The sequence below is a fragment of the Xiphias gladius genome, chromosome 1, assembly GCF_016859285.1.
Source record: "Xiphias gladius isolate SHS-SW01 ecotype Sanya breed wild chromosome 1, ASM1685928v1, whole genome shotgun sequence".
In the NCBI taxonomy this organism is placed as follows: Eukaryota; Metazoa; Chordata; class Actinopteri; order Istiophoriformes; family Xiphiidae; genus Xiphias; species Xiphias gladius.
Window position 1 is genome coordinate 16,646,023 of NC_053400.1, and position 18,264 is coordinate 16,664,286.

At 39.5% G+C, this 18,264-nt stretch overlaps 1 protein-coding gene across 1 annotated transcript in view; it reads left to right on the forward strand.

Annotated features, from left to right (window-relative positions):
• spon1a (spondin 1a) overlaps positions 1-17,044 on the forward strand; it is a 61,997-nt gene extending 44,953 nt beyond the window's left edge. Inside the window, exons 8-16 of the mRNA XM_040131657.1 lie at positions 6,444-6,645; positions 8,943-9,083; positions 10,476-10,551; positions 10,662-10,844; positions 14,436-14,606; positions 14,723-14,890; positions 15,198-15,362; positions 16,432-16,698; positions 16,819-17,044. Of these exons, the coding sequence (XP_039987591.1) occupies positions 6,444-6,645; positions 8,943-9,083; positions 10,476-10,551; positions 10,662-10,844; positions 14,436-14,606; positions 14,723-14,890; positions 15,198-15,362; positions 16,432-16,698; positions 16,819-16,982 (1,537 nt within the window). The 3' untranslated portion in view covers positions 16,983-17,044. The remainder of the gene's footprint in view (positions 1-6,443; positions 6,646-8,942; positions 9,084-10,475; positions 10,552-10,661; positions 10,845-14,435; positions 14,607-14,722; positions 14,891-15,197; positions 15,363-16,431; positions 16,699-16,818) is intronic.
• The last annotated feature ends 1,220 nt before the right edge of the window (positions 17,045-18,264 follow it).

Below are 18,264 nucleotides of genomic sequence, written 5' to 3' on the forward strand. Positions count from 1 at the left end.
AAGGACTTATCTGAACTCATGGTCTGTAGAACTTAAAAGTCAAGTAAAAAGTCACTGTCTTTTTTTTTGGAGTTCTGTCTTTTAAAGGCATTACATATCACATTACATACATTTTAACCTAATGCAGGTGTAGAAACAGGATTACCTTTTAGAAGATTGTGATGGTTCCCAGCAGACCTATAATAGGTGGAGTCTGTGATTACAATGGCCTCTCCTTTATCAGTCAACTTTACCAATAATGTTTTGACGTCCTTCTAGTACTTGTCTCACCCCTGCAGTGAATTTGTAATAGACAGAGCTTTACTCATTCTTAAGCAACTCTGTAAGGTCTGGACCAATGGTATGTATGTGTCCCCACTATTTTAATTTGATGGTTGAGGTCTTAGTGGACCCCTCACTTTTCTTTAAGCTTATATGCTCTTTGAATTGTAGGACACAGAAAACGTTGAGCCTGTTATTTAGGTGATACTGTATGACCACTGTGATGGATTACACATTCCAAGACATTTTCACATCTCTGCAAGCAGATTTTAAGAACATATTAAAATAACGGGAAAGCAACATGTGCCTGCAAGGTAGGAAAATCAATCTAGAAATAGTATAGCCTTTAAAAAATGGTTCACAGATGTACAGTATAAAGCATCCACAAGTTGTAGTTAAAGAGCTCTCTACCGCTGGTAGGACCACTTAATAGAAAGTAATTCACATGTATGATGCAGCAAACTAAGGGTTTAAAGCTTAAGGTGTCAGAACATGCAGTAAGAAGTTAGTATCCAGAGTTGGGCCCAGAGCTTGCTGATCAGTGAAAACCCAGCTCAAAGGTGCCCTGAAACTGCCAGCTGCAAAATGCTTACAGTGCAAATGCTCATTTACTCATAAATTCACACGAGCCATTTAATCTCTTATTCATGAGAACAACAACAAGCTTGGTGGCTCAGTTTGCACAGAAGATCCTCAGTGATAAAGGTCTGTTCTGTCTTGTTTCCTCAACCATAGGGCCTCAGTGAGGGTCACGAGTTTATTCTCCGAAGGGGAGAACACAGACAGGAATGGAAGTAATGATATCCAATAGGGCTAATTAGCTTACTCTGTGCTATATATGCAACCAATTAATTGTTTCACACAGTGATTGTGTACAGCACATGCAGGAGTGTGTCAGATCAATTACATTGGTTTGGAGTCGGAAAAGGAAAGGATGTTTTGTATTGATAACTACATTTAAGTGTCCTCACCGTGGACTGAGGAAAGAAAGAGCTTAGTACACATTTTACTCAAACAACTGGAAGATGCACCTTGTTAAGCTTTAGAGAGTTCATTATGAGCTGCATCAAGAATGCATAAATGCATATTTAGCATGTTTCATAGTTGCATGTGTGTGTGTTTGTGTGTTACAGTTCAAGTAATGCAGTGTAAATATGCATGTTTGTGTGTCTCCATGCTTGTGCTTTTTAGCATGTACGTATATAGGTATGTCTGTTTAAAGAGGGATTTTTTTCTGTCATCTTACACAGTTTTTCTCCCAATTAGTTAATAATCTCCTCCCCATTCAGTTTTTCAAGCTGACATTTTTTAAAAAGTGGTTGTCAATTAAAGCTTCCAGAATTCCTTGCTTTGAAAACGGTGAGGAAGAGAGACAGGAAGAGAATGAAACTGCAGGGAGAGAGAAGGCGAACGGCAGCTGGAAAGTCTAAGGAAGTAATTAAATAAACCTTCTGAGATGACTGTGGAATTATATTAGAGGTGCTTCTTTTTTAGGTTAACTATGAGGTTAAGAACCAGTATATGTACTGCAACTTCATTCTGTAAAATGAAGTAGCTCCTCTTAAACCAAGCTTTCAATTTCATTTGACTAGAAAGAGCAAAGTGATTGCTGGAACAAAGGGCAAAGCGGCAGAGATGTAGATGGAGAGTAGCAATGGGAGATGAGAAAAGAATTAGGCTGAGGAGGTGACAGCCATTATCACACATATTACAGCAGTATGTCTACGGCAGGGGCTCTCCTGAGAGCCAATACATACCGTAATAGGGAAAAGAAATACATTTGATAATGTATTTTCAGAAAAGAATGTATACTAGTTAGATCCTTGTCCAGCTTATGTCCATGCGTACAGTATAACGGTCACTGGGCTTTTGGTAAATAAACAAAATCAGTAATGAATGAATAAAAATGAAAAATCATGAGGTTTGTGTAAATTTCAAGTAATATTTCACAGCTAATTATGTGGCTGTCCAAACTGTACTGGTCTATGTGGTTCATTAAAACTATAACCACTTTGGCACCACACTGCATATTGACAGAAAAACTGCTGTTTTCTTGTTAAGTGAGCCTGTTCCACAGTGTCTACATGTTACCAGAACAGCTCAGCTGAAAAAAATGTAGATTTCCTTAAGATAACTTTGATGTTCATGACTTGATAGTCTTTTCACTACCATATCATTTTGCAGCCAAAATACATAGAAATTACTGTGAGAAAAGACATTTAGTTTTTCAAAATTTGAAGCTGATGTATGGATATATGTTTTTTATATGTTGTGCAAGCGTTTTACGTCTGTGCTTCTGCTTTGCATTTTCCAGTTAGTATCTAACAATGCAGCACAATTTGGGCTTATTGATCCATATTACTATTAACATTAATATTTCTCATTTTATCATTTGGCATTGTCTTGTATTATGAGACTGTGTTGCAAAGTCTTAAATATTACCTGACATTGTAACACTAATATTTTCCATCTGGTCTCTGTTGTCCCATACAAATGACTCAGCCTGTGCTCCTAAAACACTGTAGGGGAAGAAACCAGTAAATGTCACGATCTATCGCGGTTTCCTGACCACATAGGTGTCTGAGGCGGTTATTGTTCCTGTCTACCTCCCCGCAAAGTCAAAATAGTGCTGTAGGCTGCAGTGGGAACACGGGGAGACTCTATATGCACTCAGACTGACAGTTTACTGGAAGGAGCCAACATATAAAAGCTTTTTCTACTGTACATGAAAATGTCCTTCTCATAAGAACAAACCGAAAAAAAAAAAAATCTCTGCAGTGTAAGCCAAACTGTGAGGAACCATAATAAAACTGAGAAAAACCCATGACCTATTGTGTCAGGGACAATGCTTGATGAATGCCCTTCCAAAATGACTGACCTGTCATTTCTACTGGACAACTGTTGTCCCATAAAATGCAGCAAATCTTAACTCTGAAGGAAGTAATATTGTAAATAATTTAAAGATACCACAGATAACATTATAAATCAGTTTTTAAGGTTTAAAAGACCCAATTGGACAGTACAGTCACCCTGCTTTAGCTCCCTTCAGCTTGTAATTATTTGGACACAAAGCACTGTGTGTTATGATGTCTGACCAAATTACCGTCTAAATTAGATCCTTAGGAGATGAGGCAGAGGCTGAAGTTCATTCATTTGTTCATGGTCTAAACACAGAGGAAGTGGAAGTACAGTTTAAGGTATAGCATGCAGTTGCATTTTTTTTTAAAAACAAGGACAGACATTTTATTCAGAATTAGACATTTAAATTTTAGTTATGTCACTGACTGCCTTCACAGTAAAAGACTGAGAGTATCAGTAGACAGGCACTGAGACAGCAGGTATGTACTGACAGTGCCAATCCAGCTGCTGTATCTTTGGTATGGAAACTGGATACTGCAAATAAAGCAGACTGCCAGTACTTTAAATGCATTGCACGTTTGTGAGGCTTACTTGAGGCACAAATTTGAGTGTAATAAACTAGTGTTTATAACATTGTCTAGTATGACACCCAACATTTAAATTCTGCTTGTAAAAAAAAAAAAAATCCCCTCCCCCTACAGTAAGTCAGACAGTCTCTCTGTACATTCATGTACAGTACACACCCACAATTCAGACACACTTGCTAGTATTAAAGAAATGGACATCCTCTCTCAACCTCACTCAAACACACCCAGTCACCCACAAATGAGCACCAGATTCAACCTATTTTCCTTAGACCTTAACAAAATAGATCATCCTCAAGCCTTCATGCAGATTCTGAAGAAAAGTTACTTCTGACTCTCTTTGCTTCACTGTATCCTCCCACCCTCTACCAAATCAAACTAGATGCACCACACGACTGTATCTTCCTCCTTTAGATTCCTCACAAAATTTCTCTTCATTAGCTCAGCCCCTCTCTATACCTTTTTTCCTACTTTACACCGGATGAAAATGGTTGCATCCGTGACAGCTACAGAACCTCCATGACGCTCAGCTGGCTCCTTATTGTCTTCCCACTTCCCCTCTATCTTGTCAGGCGTCTTCTTAATAACCAGGGGACTACCTTGGTGTTCTGCAGGTTCCATTTGATTAGCAGCTAAAAAAAATAAGCTGGTTGTCAACGGTGTGAAATAAGGAGCTTTTGAAGACAAGAATATAGCTGTTAATGAGCTGCCTTCTTTATTCTGTCACTCTCTGAACAACTTCTTGGGGTGTTGATAGCAGTGGTTTATGTGAGTGTATTGTGTGGTATAGTAGTGTAGCGATTCTAGTCTCACTTCTGGGCTAACCTCTGTGCTACTAGCTACTGTGCAACCAAGTATTTTTGCATACTAGAAACATATGAAACATAATATTGCAGTTTTCTAGCACTCCAATAATTTATTAATGATCAGGACTGAGCTTTAGCTATCCTAAGCACTGCTTTAGCAAGTCTGTCTGCAGGACAATAAATGTTACGACTTTTAGCAAAACAGCTGGCCATTTAAATAAACCACGCCTTTTTAATAGATGCCAGGGATACTCCACAACCAGTTAATTTGAAGTTACTGAGGCCGAGAGAATTTATTAAACCAATCACAATTGCCAGGGGTGGGCTGAAACTTGGCAAAAAAAAAAAAAAAGGTTTTTTTTGTTTTTTTTTTAATGAAGACTATCTTTCTCTTACCTTAATCATGTATTGTGGTTTATGTCGCCTAAACTTACTATCAGATAACCCTGATTTCCCACCAACAAAAATTATTTCTGGAACATTCAAATGTAAGGGAAGAAATTATTAGTGTCAAATATCCATGTAGCAACACCATGACACCTACTCAGGTTCAAATCAACGGCTCTCCAAAAATACACCTGCACATATTTTTAAACCAGAAACATTTTGGAATAACAAAAGCATTTCACTGGGGTTACGTACCTAGGATGATTAATCAATTCCTCATTTGCCAAAGGACTTGCTCTGTCTCGCCTCTTCTGTCAATTATGCTTTACCTTTTTGTAGCGCCCAGGTGGCTGTCTGAGATAAATCTCAGACCTGCAGTACTCACTGAGCAGAGGCCCAGGAGAGTCGAGTCAAGTTGTGTGTTCCCAGGGGATAAGGGCCATTTCACATCCTCAGATGCCATCATTAGTAGAGTGCACAAGGGAAGGACTGAGTTGGCTGAAGTCAAGAGGATTTATATGGGCATGATGACAGCTGAAAAGGAATCACTGGCTAATTGTCAATTGTCGGTTACGAAAGGAATTCTTCCCACTTCTAATTAATCTTGTATTGGCTGGGAAAATTCTTGTAATTGGTTTAGCTGTCAGTTATGGGTTAAGACATATTGCCAGAGGTGTGTTTGTCCCCTGAGCTGGAACTGAGTAAATGTTGTGTGGAGATGCGGTCTGCAATATGTCAGCTAAACAGCTACAGCTCCCTTGAGTCAGTGACATAGGTGCACTGTCTAAACCTAATGTCGATGCTGAATGTTAACAGAATTATCAATGATACTGCATCTTTGTAAAAACAGTAAGGTGTGTAGGTGTGTGGAGATGTTCCAAGCCAGTCCTAAGGGTCAATATCTGGGCCGATCGATATTTTAATGGATCATATTGGTTTAAAAAAAACCTGTTCAAATTTGGATCCTTTTTTTTTTACTGCGCATTTTAGTTTAAAATATACAGTAAGTACCGGACTGGCCTTGCTATCAGCACATACCCGGTATTAAAGGACTTGGATTGGGACCAGGGCCAAAAAAACTTGATCTGGATATCTCTAGTGTATACTTGACTGGTGGATTCATTATATAAAGCCTCCCCACTGGTTGACTGTTGCACTCAGTTCCCTACATCCTCCCATTCTGTCTCCAAACGGGACACTGTTGTTAGCATCCTGGGTTTGTTGTTGTTTATTGTTTACCTGGTACACTGCCAGTAAAAACGTCATAATTTGTAAACTTGGTTATCAGACATGTGTTCTAGTCTTCCTCTCGTGTTTACACTTTGTTGGTCATTTCAGGAATGACAAAATTGGAAATGTGTGAGGAAGGACCACATGCATAATTAGGTTTGGTTTTGTTCAGGCTGGACGTTTCATATATGGTGGAGCAGGTGCAGCCTAGCCTCAGGTCTTTTGAGGAACACATTTGGTGGATCACATCCTTCAGACTTCAAACTTATGAATTGCTTTTATTCACTCAAACCTCATGCTTGCTCCTTTTCCTCAGACGGGCCGCCCCTTCAGCTGAATTCTCAGTGGACCGGACCCGTCACCTCATGTCTTTCCTAACCATGTTGGGGCCCAGTCCAGACTGGAATGTGGGTCTGTCTGCTGAGGACTTGTGTACCAAGGAGTGTGGCTGGGCCCAGAAGGTGGTCCAGGACCTGATCCCCTGGGATGCAGGAACTGACAGTGGGGTGACATATGAGGTCAGTAAGAACATTGAAACCTTTTGATATTATTACTAAATTAAAGCATTATGTCATTTGCTCCCAAACACACATACTTACATAAAAAAATCAGGAATGTTTCTTCACTCTTTGTCACGTGTGCTTGTGTTATGTTCTATCTCTTTAAAATAGTTGTGATGTTACGGTTTTCCTAGGGTGGAACATTGGTTAACTGTTATTAATTTCCAGTATATGTGGTGATGAAAGCAAACACTCCGAAATATTTACCACTTTTACCATAAGTTAAAAATAAAAAAAAAATTGTGGGAAAGGGGAATTGTCTATCATAGTCGTGAAAAAACAACAGCAGTGTCCCTCAATGAACATGTGACTCAACTCAGGTTACAACCCCACAGTCCCATAGCAACCACAGCTTTTTGCAACTGGTATTCTCTCCACCTCTTACCCCCTGGATAACCTTTCTCTTCAATCTCATCACCAGCCGAGTCTCCCCTTCACACTCGCATTGTGACCTTGTCATTATACCAACCTCTTCCTCTTCATCTGCCTGTCTGCTGACATACGCATTCGCTCCCTCTCTCACCTCTTCACATACTGGCAGTCTGCAACAATTCAAGTGTCATCACCCATCCATTTCTCCTTTAACAGCCTTGAATGTCTTCCCCTCCCACCCTCACCCTTAGGTGCTGTCTGCTGCGTGCACAGTGTCTCTAGTCAGCAATAATAGATTAGGCTGTGTGTGCGCATGTTTGACCAAACTCTGTGACTATATGTGTGAAACCTTTGGCTGATCCCTCAGAGCTCACAGATGAACCCACTGAACTGAGCTCTCTCGCTTGTTTTGGCTGGATTCAGAAATAATTTTACTCTTGCTATTCTTCTTCCTCTCTCGTTTTCTCTCTCTCTCTCACACACACACACACACACACACACACACACACACACACACACACACACACACACACACACACACACACACACACTGCTTTGTATACCACGCCTGTCTTTGCTTCCAGACACTTTGTGGCTCACAAGTGTACTGAAAGGGCAGTAGCAATATTGAGGAACTTTCAGTTTGTGTTCTGTTTAACTATTAAGACTAGACTTACTATGTCCTCTGTCTGGAGCCTCGAAGGAACTGCCATCTACTGTAGTGTCTGATGCATCTAATTTTGGACAACTCCACAATGCGTAGTAACAACAAAAACATGTTACAGGAAAATATCTGCAGTAACCTGAGTAAACTGAAGAATTTGAATCTTATGGGGTTTTTGTGAGGCGAGTTGTAGACACGTCGCGGAGGATGAGACGTAATGCAAAGATACTGCGTGAGGTGAAAGGGACAGGTGTAACAACGAGAAGTTAATTATTGTGGTTTGACCCATTGATTTGGCCAACTTGTTAACATAGTCAGCAGTTGGAGCTGCAGCAGTTGCCATGACACATGGCATGGAGACAATAAAGGTACTTTGAAACCCTCAGTGCCCAGCTGCTGCGATTAGTGTCAAAATTGCACTTCTTCTGGGATTTAAGTCAGATCTTTGTTACTTAAACTTTCATTCGGGGAATCATTATCCCCGAAGCCCATTGCAAATAAACCATAAATTTACTTACGAATAGAAGAAAGTCACTCCTTACGACCTCAAAACCTGCCTGAGAATAATCACGTTTTTAAAATTTGTTTTTTTGTTTTTTGTTTTTCAGGATGATATAAATCCTGTGATAGTTGTCTGTAACACCTGGTACACAGTAACGATGAATGAAAGAAACCATCTATCCAAAAATACCTTGTGCAGCAGAGGATAGTGAATCTGTGGCTTTTCTGGTGGTGTGTGGGACTTTGGCTCACTGTTACAAAGTTGTTAAAGGCCCAGGCTTATAACAGAGTAATGATCCTTTGTGCCATTACTTTTACTATATTTTTTAATTAGTGGCCACTCATTACTCCTCTCTCTATCGTCCTCTCTCTCACACAAACACAAACATTGCTGCTGTCTTCCTGTTTTTTTTGTGGTTGGCCACAGTGGGGGATGAAGGATGATCTGGTCTTCTGCCTCCAGACAGCCTCTGGCGGTGGTGCTTCTGTCAGCCCCATGCTGGCAGACCTTTCCTGTGGACTAATAAGAGCACCTCCCATATAAAAAGCCCCTCTGTACAGCTGCTCTCTGACTTTAGACTTGTCCTTTGTGTAACTTTGAGTAACTTTGTGCTCCTCGTACTTGTGCAAATATATCTTTCAAATAAATCCTGATCGCAAAGATCCAAGGTCCATATTCTTTTAGCTCCTTTTTGATCTGTCTGTGTTCTTCTTTTAGTCTCCCAACAAGCCCTCTGTGCCCCAGGACAAGATCCGTCCCCTGACCAGTCTGGATCATCCACAAAGCCCGTTTTATGATCCTGAGGGGGGTGCTATCACTCCTGTGGCTAGGGTGGTGGTGGAACGCATTGCCAGAAAGGTCAGTCTGTTTTCATACCAGTCAGGTCTTGGTGCAAATACTAATACTTGGTATCTTTGATTGGATAATGGTTATAATGCCGACAATGACATGATGACAGCATATTTCAACAGATAAAGGTAACTATTCACACCCTCATAGGGTGTTAATTGTAATATTAAAAACAGTTAATTAATAACCCTTATGTATGTTCAAACAAGACTTTACATGTATTGTGCACATTAAAGCGTATGGAAATACCGAATGCTTCATGGCAAGCAAAAAACAAAAAATAAGGGCCCTGAGCTGGGATTTTCTGGGTTTTTTTCTTCCTCTTTACAGTCACTGATTCCCTTGCTTTATTTTTACTTTGAGGTGATCTTCCTCTACTTTCATTTCAACTCCGTGTCTCCTCTTTATGCATTCTGTGTTCACACTCAGGCCTAATTGGTTCCCTGCCACACTGATAAATAAGCCAGATTTGACTGACATAAAATTTGAACATATTAGGGGAAGCCAGATCTTTATATAATATGTCTCTCGCCATTATTGGAAAGCGTTGATGCCATTAATGTTTAAAATATTCTTCGTCTTTATCAATGCTCAACAGGTACGATGATGCGTTCAATCCTGTCCATCAATAGAGCATTGGTGAAAAAAATGTTTACCTTTGGGACTCCTGTCAATAATTCTGCTGATTTCCAAACTGAACAAAAATGGAATCTAAGCTTACTAAAATATAAGCGATATTATCAAATGTCAGTTGTTACTCCAGTTTCAAGAACATCAAACAACTCTATTTCAAGGTAGGCATAGGATAACTGCAAAAGGGGAATAGTAATATGTCTTCACCTAGAACTTTGTGATTAAAACCTCTAAATTCACCTCAAAGAACTATGTAAGGGCAATGTTTTGATCAATCACCACCAGTATCAAAGTTTACCAATGTCAAGAACATTAAATTACATAATACCTAAAATGTGATGTGATGCAACTCCTAAAATAAAATCACTCAAAAGCCTATTAACACATTTATGGATTTTATTAAAATTCACGATGAAATACAAACTTTTTGTAACTTGATGGGTGGTGAAACACATTCCCCAGGAACTCTGGCTGCAAACCAGAAAGGGATAAAAGGTTTGCAGTCCTTCAGTGGCATCTAGAGGCAGATGTGGGGAATTCTGTGTTTTTGTTGTTTTTTGTTTGTTTGTTTGTTGTTGGTTTTTGGTTTTTTTGCATCAACACATTTCTCATATGCATACTAACTCAGTTTACACTTTCAGAATGCATGGACATACATTCTTATGTGTGTATGTCTTCTCTCTGTGTAGTGCCTACAACAGTTATGAGCATTCGTAAGTCTGTGGTGGAGTATTGTAGCAACATCACTATGTGTCTGTGTCACCACAGGGCGAACAGTGCAACATTGTGCCAGACAATGTGGATGACATTGTAGCAGATATTGCCCAGGAGGAAAAAGAGGAAGGTCTGGATCCTGTTTCCATTTATCTTTCTCTCTCTCTTACACAACATTATAAAGCATAGTTAAAAGAGGTAGGCTATGATAGTATCTTTATTCATTTTACCATCCTGCAGATGATACCCCTGAGACGTGTATCTACTCCAACTGGTCTCCATGGTCCGCCTGCAGCTCAGCCACTTGTGAAAAGGGCAAGCGGATGAGGCAGAGGATGCTGAAGGCCCAGCTGGACCTGAGTGTTCCCTGCCCACACACCCAGGATTTTGAGCCTTGCATGGGGCCTGGATGCAGCGATGAGGGTGAGTATCCATCCAAAGACTGAACGTCACTGTGTTTGCATGGAAAACAAAAACCTATGTTGATGATGACGTAAAGGACATCTGATATAATTAGAGTTTTCCAAAGGTTCAGCGTACATTAAAAGCCCCTGTATGAGAATTTTTAATCTCTTCGATAGTTTTTATTAAACTGTTAGGGATATTGCATCCATTAATGTGACAACTTAAAAAGTGAGAGCTTGTTTTAAAACCAGCCTTTGTTGGTCTAGGGCCATCGGTAATATCCAAGGTACCATTCTACTTCAGCAATTTAATTAGAGCAGAATAGAGGTGAAAGAGAGCTCTTTGTTTGTATGTCAGCCTTTTACATTTTATGGCAAGTCAAGTTGAATTGCATGAGGCCATTAAATATATTTTGTAAGATGTTAATAGAAGTTCACTCAGGAAATTATGTCTGCTGGTTTTTCAAAGTTTATTTTCTTTTACTTTTTGCATCTCCTCTCTTATAGTGAGTATCTGTATAGTGGCATACAGACAATGCTCTTGGAAGTGAATTTTTTTGTGTCATGCTTTACACCTTGAATGCTATTTGTGCCAAAATATTAAAACCCTTACATATAATAATACGATAAACTTTCTTTATACAGCACCTTTTGAAAATTAAGTGATTTACGGGGGGGAAAAGATTAAAACATTCCAGCACTACAGTTAAATAAAATCAGGCAAATAAAAGTACAGAAAATGAAACAGAATAAAATATACTACAAAAAAAAAGTTGTTTAAATCCGCCAAAAAAGTACACTGGCCATACTGTAGATTCAGTCTCATAGATAGTCAATGTATTTGTCCCTTTGCCAAACCCTACTGCTCATTTATTCCAATTACATGCGCTGGGAATGTAACTCCTACTTCCTCCTTGTGGATTCCTGTAACTCATGCACACTGGTGTCCTTCTCCAGAGTAGCCTGGCACTCTGCCCTCACACATCAATGGCACAAAAATAACATCTTGGCATCTTGGCATGGGATGTCTAGGTCTAAAATGGGCTGTAATCACTACATGGTTCATTTTATCTGATCTTTAAACACCCTCAAATTAAAGATGAAAGTTGTCATTTTAGCTTCACTATCACAGTTTCATTTCAAATGGAGTACAGAGCCGCCACAACAAATAATGTCACCGTCTTAGTATTTATCTTCGTACTCAAGCTCAGATCTTACTACACCATTTGTAACACTCTCAAAATTATAAAACTTAGCCGTTACTGGTCTTTATTATAAACAGTTACATGTCCAAATAATAATTGCTGACTTTATTTTTTTCAGATATTTTTTTTTTTCACCCTTATTTGACTTTTCACTGCAGAGTGAAATGTCAATTGGCAAGTCAATTAGAGAACATGGGGGTAGGGGGCAGAGAGAGCTAGGGGACAACATGACTATTGTTTTAGGCCCATCACAATCCGATCTGTCACAACAGAGATGGACAGCTGGTGGGTGTAGTGTGCACAGTCTTTGGATTACTGTGAGGCACAGTGTTTGGGTGAACTGATCTCTTAACACTCAATTAGTGCCATCTGTTGCCATCGGGGATTGGTGGATATTTTGCAATTATAACATAGGTTTGAAAGATCTTGGTTTGCTTGCTGCTGAATGCTATATTACAGATGTAATGATAATAAAATCATACAAATATGTGATTTTGTATGTATGACTAGTTTGACTCAACAAACTTAGATATTAATTTATCTATTATACTGGGCATAGCAGAATAGTAGAATTGCACTCTGCTTTTGCCTAAAATCTTTCATTTCCACCCCTGGATATAAAGCATGCATACAGTGACAAACTAATGAGCCTTGGTTAGCAGTTAGATCACACAGCAGCAGCTTCAAGCATTACTAGGTAAATTTACCTTTCATTACTGCGTATGTTAACTCTGATGTAACCACATCATTAACTGATCTCCACTGATTAGGTATAATTGTTTTCTATGTTAAAAAAAACAACAAGAAGCTCTTCTAAAAAGAAAAATAGTTTACCTGTATCGTTAGCTTAACTGGAATATTCATTTCTGATTACACTATCATCATTGTTGCAGGTGAAGAGCTGGCAATGAGGTCCATTCGAGTGTCATGTGTTCACAAATCTAAAATAACAGGCATAAATGAGAGTATATAGTCGAGAACTTGGATATTTGTAATGAGCCTACATTAAGAGCATTGCTGCCTTCTTGTAGCTGTGAGTGTGTGTTGTTTCAATCATGATCAAACATATGATGATGATAAGAAGAGTGTAAAAAGCATTAGAGCATTCAAAATAAACTGATGGGCTGATTGGATTCACCGAACAGTCTCAAATACAGTTTAGTATGATCCGGATTCTTACCTTATTATTATTAGTTACATAGCGTTATACAAGTGATGCATCTTAAAACGTTACATTAGGAGAAAATAACAATTAGACAGACATCACAAACAGTCCGTAGTATACATATGCCTATATTGTCAAAAAAGAAAATCTTTATTAACTTTAAATCTAGTAAAATAATGAAAGCAGTGGAATGGCAGTGTTTTTGCATGGGGAGTGTTTTAGTGAGATTTTCTGTCCTTCGGTCTGAGTTTTGTCCCTCACATTTTGGTACAGGGAGCAGTAGAGATGAAGATCTGATGGGTGTATCAGGGGCTTAACTTACAGCACATTAGCAATGTAGTCAGTGGACAAATCCATGGATAGATTTAAAGCATGCGTAATCTTCTCAATATGTCAGGTAGTAGATGTTATTTTTTGTATGTTTAGAAATTACAGTCTGCAGTTTATTTACATTCCCTATGTGCAACTGGAAAGTTTAATCAGAGTCAACGATACGCATGATGGTGCCCAAATTCCTTTCCTGTGCCTTTTTAATTTACTGAGATTGCGCTGTTAATTTTTAGGACAGCTTCATTCCTTGTGCTCCTAGACCACAAAACTAGAACCCCTGTTTTCAATTTAGTTACCACTGCTTTATTGAGCAGAATGTGCACTTGTGTGTCAATACTTGACCTCTTGCTTTCCTGCTCAAATGTTTGTGTGGGTACAATAAAAAGCAGAGGTTGCCAAAATGGCATACCACACTAGTATGCTTCAACCGTTATCTGTAAGTAACTTAGGGGAGCACCTACTTTTATTTTGTTACATTAAACATTACAGAGCAGCTTCATCGAGTTCAACCCAGTAAGTAGCCAAATTGAAAATGTGTGTGTGTTGAACAACTGACGAATATCAATAACCCAAAAATCAATACTCAGATCCACTGAACAACCCCAAAAATGACAAAACAAGCCCGGTGTTGCACTCTGGGAGTTGGGAACGGGTTGACGATGCAACAAGCCGTTAAACACTTCATGTTAGTGTCTGAACCAGGAAATAAACATAATAAAAAATGTAGGTAAAGAAACATTATAGGAGCAAGAGCTCAAGGCAAATTTAACATTTTTAATTAACACCTATTAAGCTACAAATTCACGATTTTGAGTTTCCTGTGCCTTTTAATTCCTTTTGTCAGTTACCCAAATCACTGACCGCTCTTTAAGCTTGCTTGCATCTTCCCCTTTGGTCTTTGACTCTTTAGATGCTTCCACCTGTATGATGTCAGAGTGGATCACCTGGTCTCCCTGTAGTGTGTCCTGCGGAATGGGCACACGTTCCCGGGAGCGTTACGTTAAGCAGTTCCCCGATGATGGCTCAATCTGCACCCTGCCCACAGAGGAGACTGAAAACTGTCTGGTCAATGAAGAATGCTGTAGGTTTTCGCCTTTTTCATTCCATTTGTCAAACTTCTCCATTCACACAGTTCATGCTATGGATCTAATATAAATAGCACTGTAGGTTTACACTTCCTTCGCCTTTTGGCCTTAGCTCCCAGCAGTTGCCTGGTTACAGAGTGGGGCGAATGGGATGTCTGCAGTGCCACTTGTGGTCTTGGCATGAAGAGGAGAGAGCGCACGGTGAAGATTCTTCCTGCAGATGGCTCCATTTGTGGGGCAGAGGTGCTAGAAGTGGAGAAGTGCATGATGCCAGAATGCCGTGAGTAGCGCCATTTTCAGGACCACAACTATCTCGACACCTCCTACGTTTCAGATCTGGTGAAAATTGTCCCATTAAGCAACGGGGCAAAAGCAGGTGGTAGCCTAACCTTGGATCCTTGTACATAGCAATGATGAGAGAACCTTACGAATGGTTTACCCGTAGCAATTGTCTGAATTTGAAAACTTTTTTTTTTTTTTTTCATTCCAGTCTCCATGTATACACACATATATGACCACATTATACCATCATATTATCTGTAATTCACTGGATGTATGTGTTAGTCAGAGATTCCTGTTGTACACAGACACAATTCCCTGCATGCTGACTCCATGGTCTGACTGGAGTGACTGCAGTGTGACGTGCGGGAAGGGTCTGAGGACACGACAACGTATGCTCAAGTCCCCCGTGGAGCTGGGAGAGTGTACAGAAGACTTAGAACAGGTGGAGAAGTGCATGCTGCCAGAGTGTCGTAAGTAATAAACACCCCTATCTACGCACCCGCATACTTACATGTAGGCACATATATAATTTATGGAAAGTAATGGTAATGTCTTCTTTGTTATGCAAGCTGGTGTCTTGATGCAGATATACACACAGGACAGGGAAAGGAAGTCAGCAGCCACTTTCCCACTTATTCCAAATTTACAGTAAATTAGAGCCTGGTGGTGTATATGTTGCATAGTTTGTCTGGACAAGTTTAACTGTAAATATTTTGGTCACAATTCCTAAAAAAACAAATTCATGGGATATGTATGTCTTTTATTTAAAAAAAAAAGAAGAATATTTTTTGATATATATTTATTAGACTTTTAAACGCTCCAATTCAGATAGCAGTATTGGCTTCAAAAAAACAGTATTTGTTACTTTTTATTCACTGTCTGTGTTTTTCTCTGTTAAATTATGTAATTTCTATGATGAGCTTTGTGGTTATCAAAAAACCAGTGCAAGAAGCAGAGGGCCTCTTTTTTTTAAGCAATACATTTCTCTTTAAATAGAACGTGTTGGCATCTTTATCCAGCTATCTTGAGATAAATGATGCTTGACTACTCCAAGAGGCAGGGGAAGCTGCTGCCGGAACAGCCCAAACCATGAACCTGCCAGGAGAAACACAGTTTCTCATATGTTTTGTGTCCTCCAAAAGGGCTTAAAGTTGTTGATATATACTATATGTATTTTTTAATGTCAGCTCCTATGAGCTTACAGAAGTGGTGAGGATGCTGCACCAGAACCATGTGGTTATGTGAAAACAAATCACACCTTCTGTGCTGCCGCTGTATAATTTAAGATAAAATGCACTATAGTCCCCAGACTTGACTCATATATAATAAATGACATACAGTAAACAGGATTTTGCAGCAAAAAGCTACAAATTGTGTTTCATCAAGTCTGTGTCATCTGCATTATTTATAATCCCTGACTTTTTCTTCACTGTCTATCCTCCTGTCTCATCAGTTACAACTCTTACAGACAACTCAGTTTTCTACTCTACCACAACTTCCTCTGAACCCGTCTCATTCTGTCCAATTCTGCCTCCTCAGCCATAGACTGCGTCATGTCGGAGTGGACCGAGTGGTCAGAGTGCAATAAGTCTTGTGGGAAGGGTCATACGATCCGGACACGTATAGTGAAGCTGGAGCCTCAGTTTGGAGGAGACCCCTGTCCTGAAACCATCCAGAGGAAGAAGTGTAAGATCAGGAAGTGCAACCGAGGACAGGCCAACAGTGATGAGAGGAAACGACGCAAGGAACAGCGTGAAAAGAGGAGGAGCAAACTGGGCAGAGCTGAAGTCGCCTCCGAGCATCCAGGTGTGTATCCACCCTTGTTTCATTCAGAACTAAAACACCACACAGATGATTAAACAAATCAGAGACGCACATATTATTTTGACAGTCTCTCTCTTCCTTTTTCCTGATTTCTGTCTTTAGGATGTAAAATGAGACCTTGGTCGAGTTGGACAGAATGTACCAAGCTGTGTGGTGGGGGTATTCAAGAACGGCTCATGACAGTGAAGCAAAGGTTTAAGACTGCCCAGCTCTCCAGCTGCAAGGATAGGAAAGAGATCAGGGCTTGTAATGTGCACCCCTGCTAGGAAGGAGCAGGGGAACGCGGTTGATGTGGACGTGAGGTGGAGGGATGGGGGGCTGGGAACAGGACAGGGCATGGCACACTGCTGCACAATGATCCAATGCACTCTGTTTAGGGCTGAAATGGCACATACCTAAATCTGTATCGTTTAAATCCAGAGTTCAGGTCAGCCGTCATCAAGGGAAGACAAACTTAAAGATCTCTCTGGATTTAAACTAGGCTGATTCTTCTGTGCTTTCAAACTAGCTCTGATAAAGATACAACTCTTTTGCAAGATTACTGTAAACTTGTTGTGGCATAATATATCTTGAAAAATATAATTATGAAATATAAATTGATTTAATAATAAGATAAAGAACTGTTATATCTTGTGGTATCCTTAAGTAGTACAGTATATTCCAGACTTTAAAGCACAGGTGCCCAACCATTCCAGTGTTTTATATGCCTTCAGTTGTTCAGTTGTTTCTAGGACACAAAATGCCCAGTTGACTTTTTACCCAGCTATATTGTTGTACATGTAGATTCACCATGATTGAGATCTATATGATTTGGAGCATTATTAGAAGATTTTGTTATTTTTTGCTGTGGAATTTTTTGATAAGAATGTGTCCCAAGATTCTTACCAAAGTCTTGTGTAGATGTTTTCTAGATGTCTTCCCTTCCTTTTCTTTATCTCTGTACCTCTAACATATTAATATTTTGGAATAATATCACCTTTACAATAAAAGTAAATGTGACAACTTGTCACCTGGATCTGTCTTTTTATTCTTGGGGATTAAGAAGGATTGTGGGCAGTTGATGGTTTACACTCTTGCTGCCACTAGATGGCGGAAGCTATCTTAAAACCCTTGCGTTTTATAAGGAAACTGGTCATTCCTGAGGCTGCTTGTTCCCTCATCATGCTGTACCAGCTGATTTATCCATTTGCTCTGCTCTATTATATGGATATATAATAGCCACAAGGGGGCAGTGTGATGAATGGAAGATATATTCAAAATAAGAGATACATTTATTATTCTTGTGTGGTGATTTGCTATGCAAATAATCCTTGAAAACTGCCCGAAACTGTTTGCAGCACCTAATCAATCATCCAACAGTACAGTCTCCAGTCAAAGGCAATGTAACAATAACATTTTTTTTTTTTTTTTTCCAGACAGAAACTGCGGAGCAAACAAAGGTCTTTTTACTCTACAAAAAGGGTCCACTCTCACACAGATTTTGGAGTGCAGTGAGTTTTTATGTGCATGTGCTTTCTGAAACCATGAAAGAATCTGCCCCCACCCCTC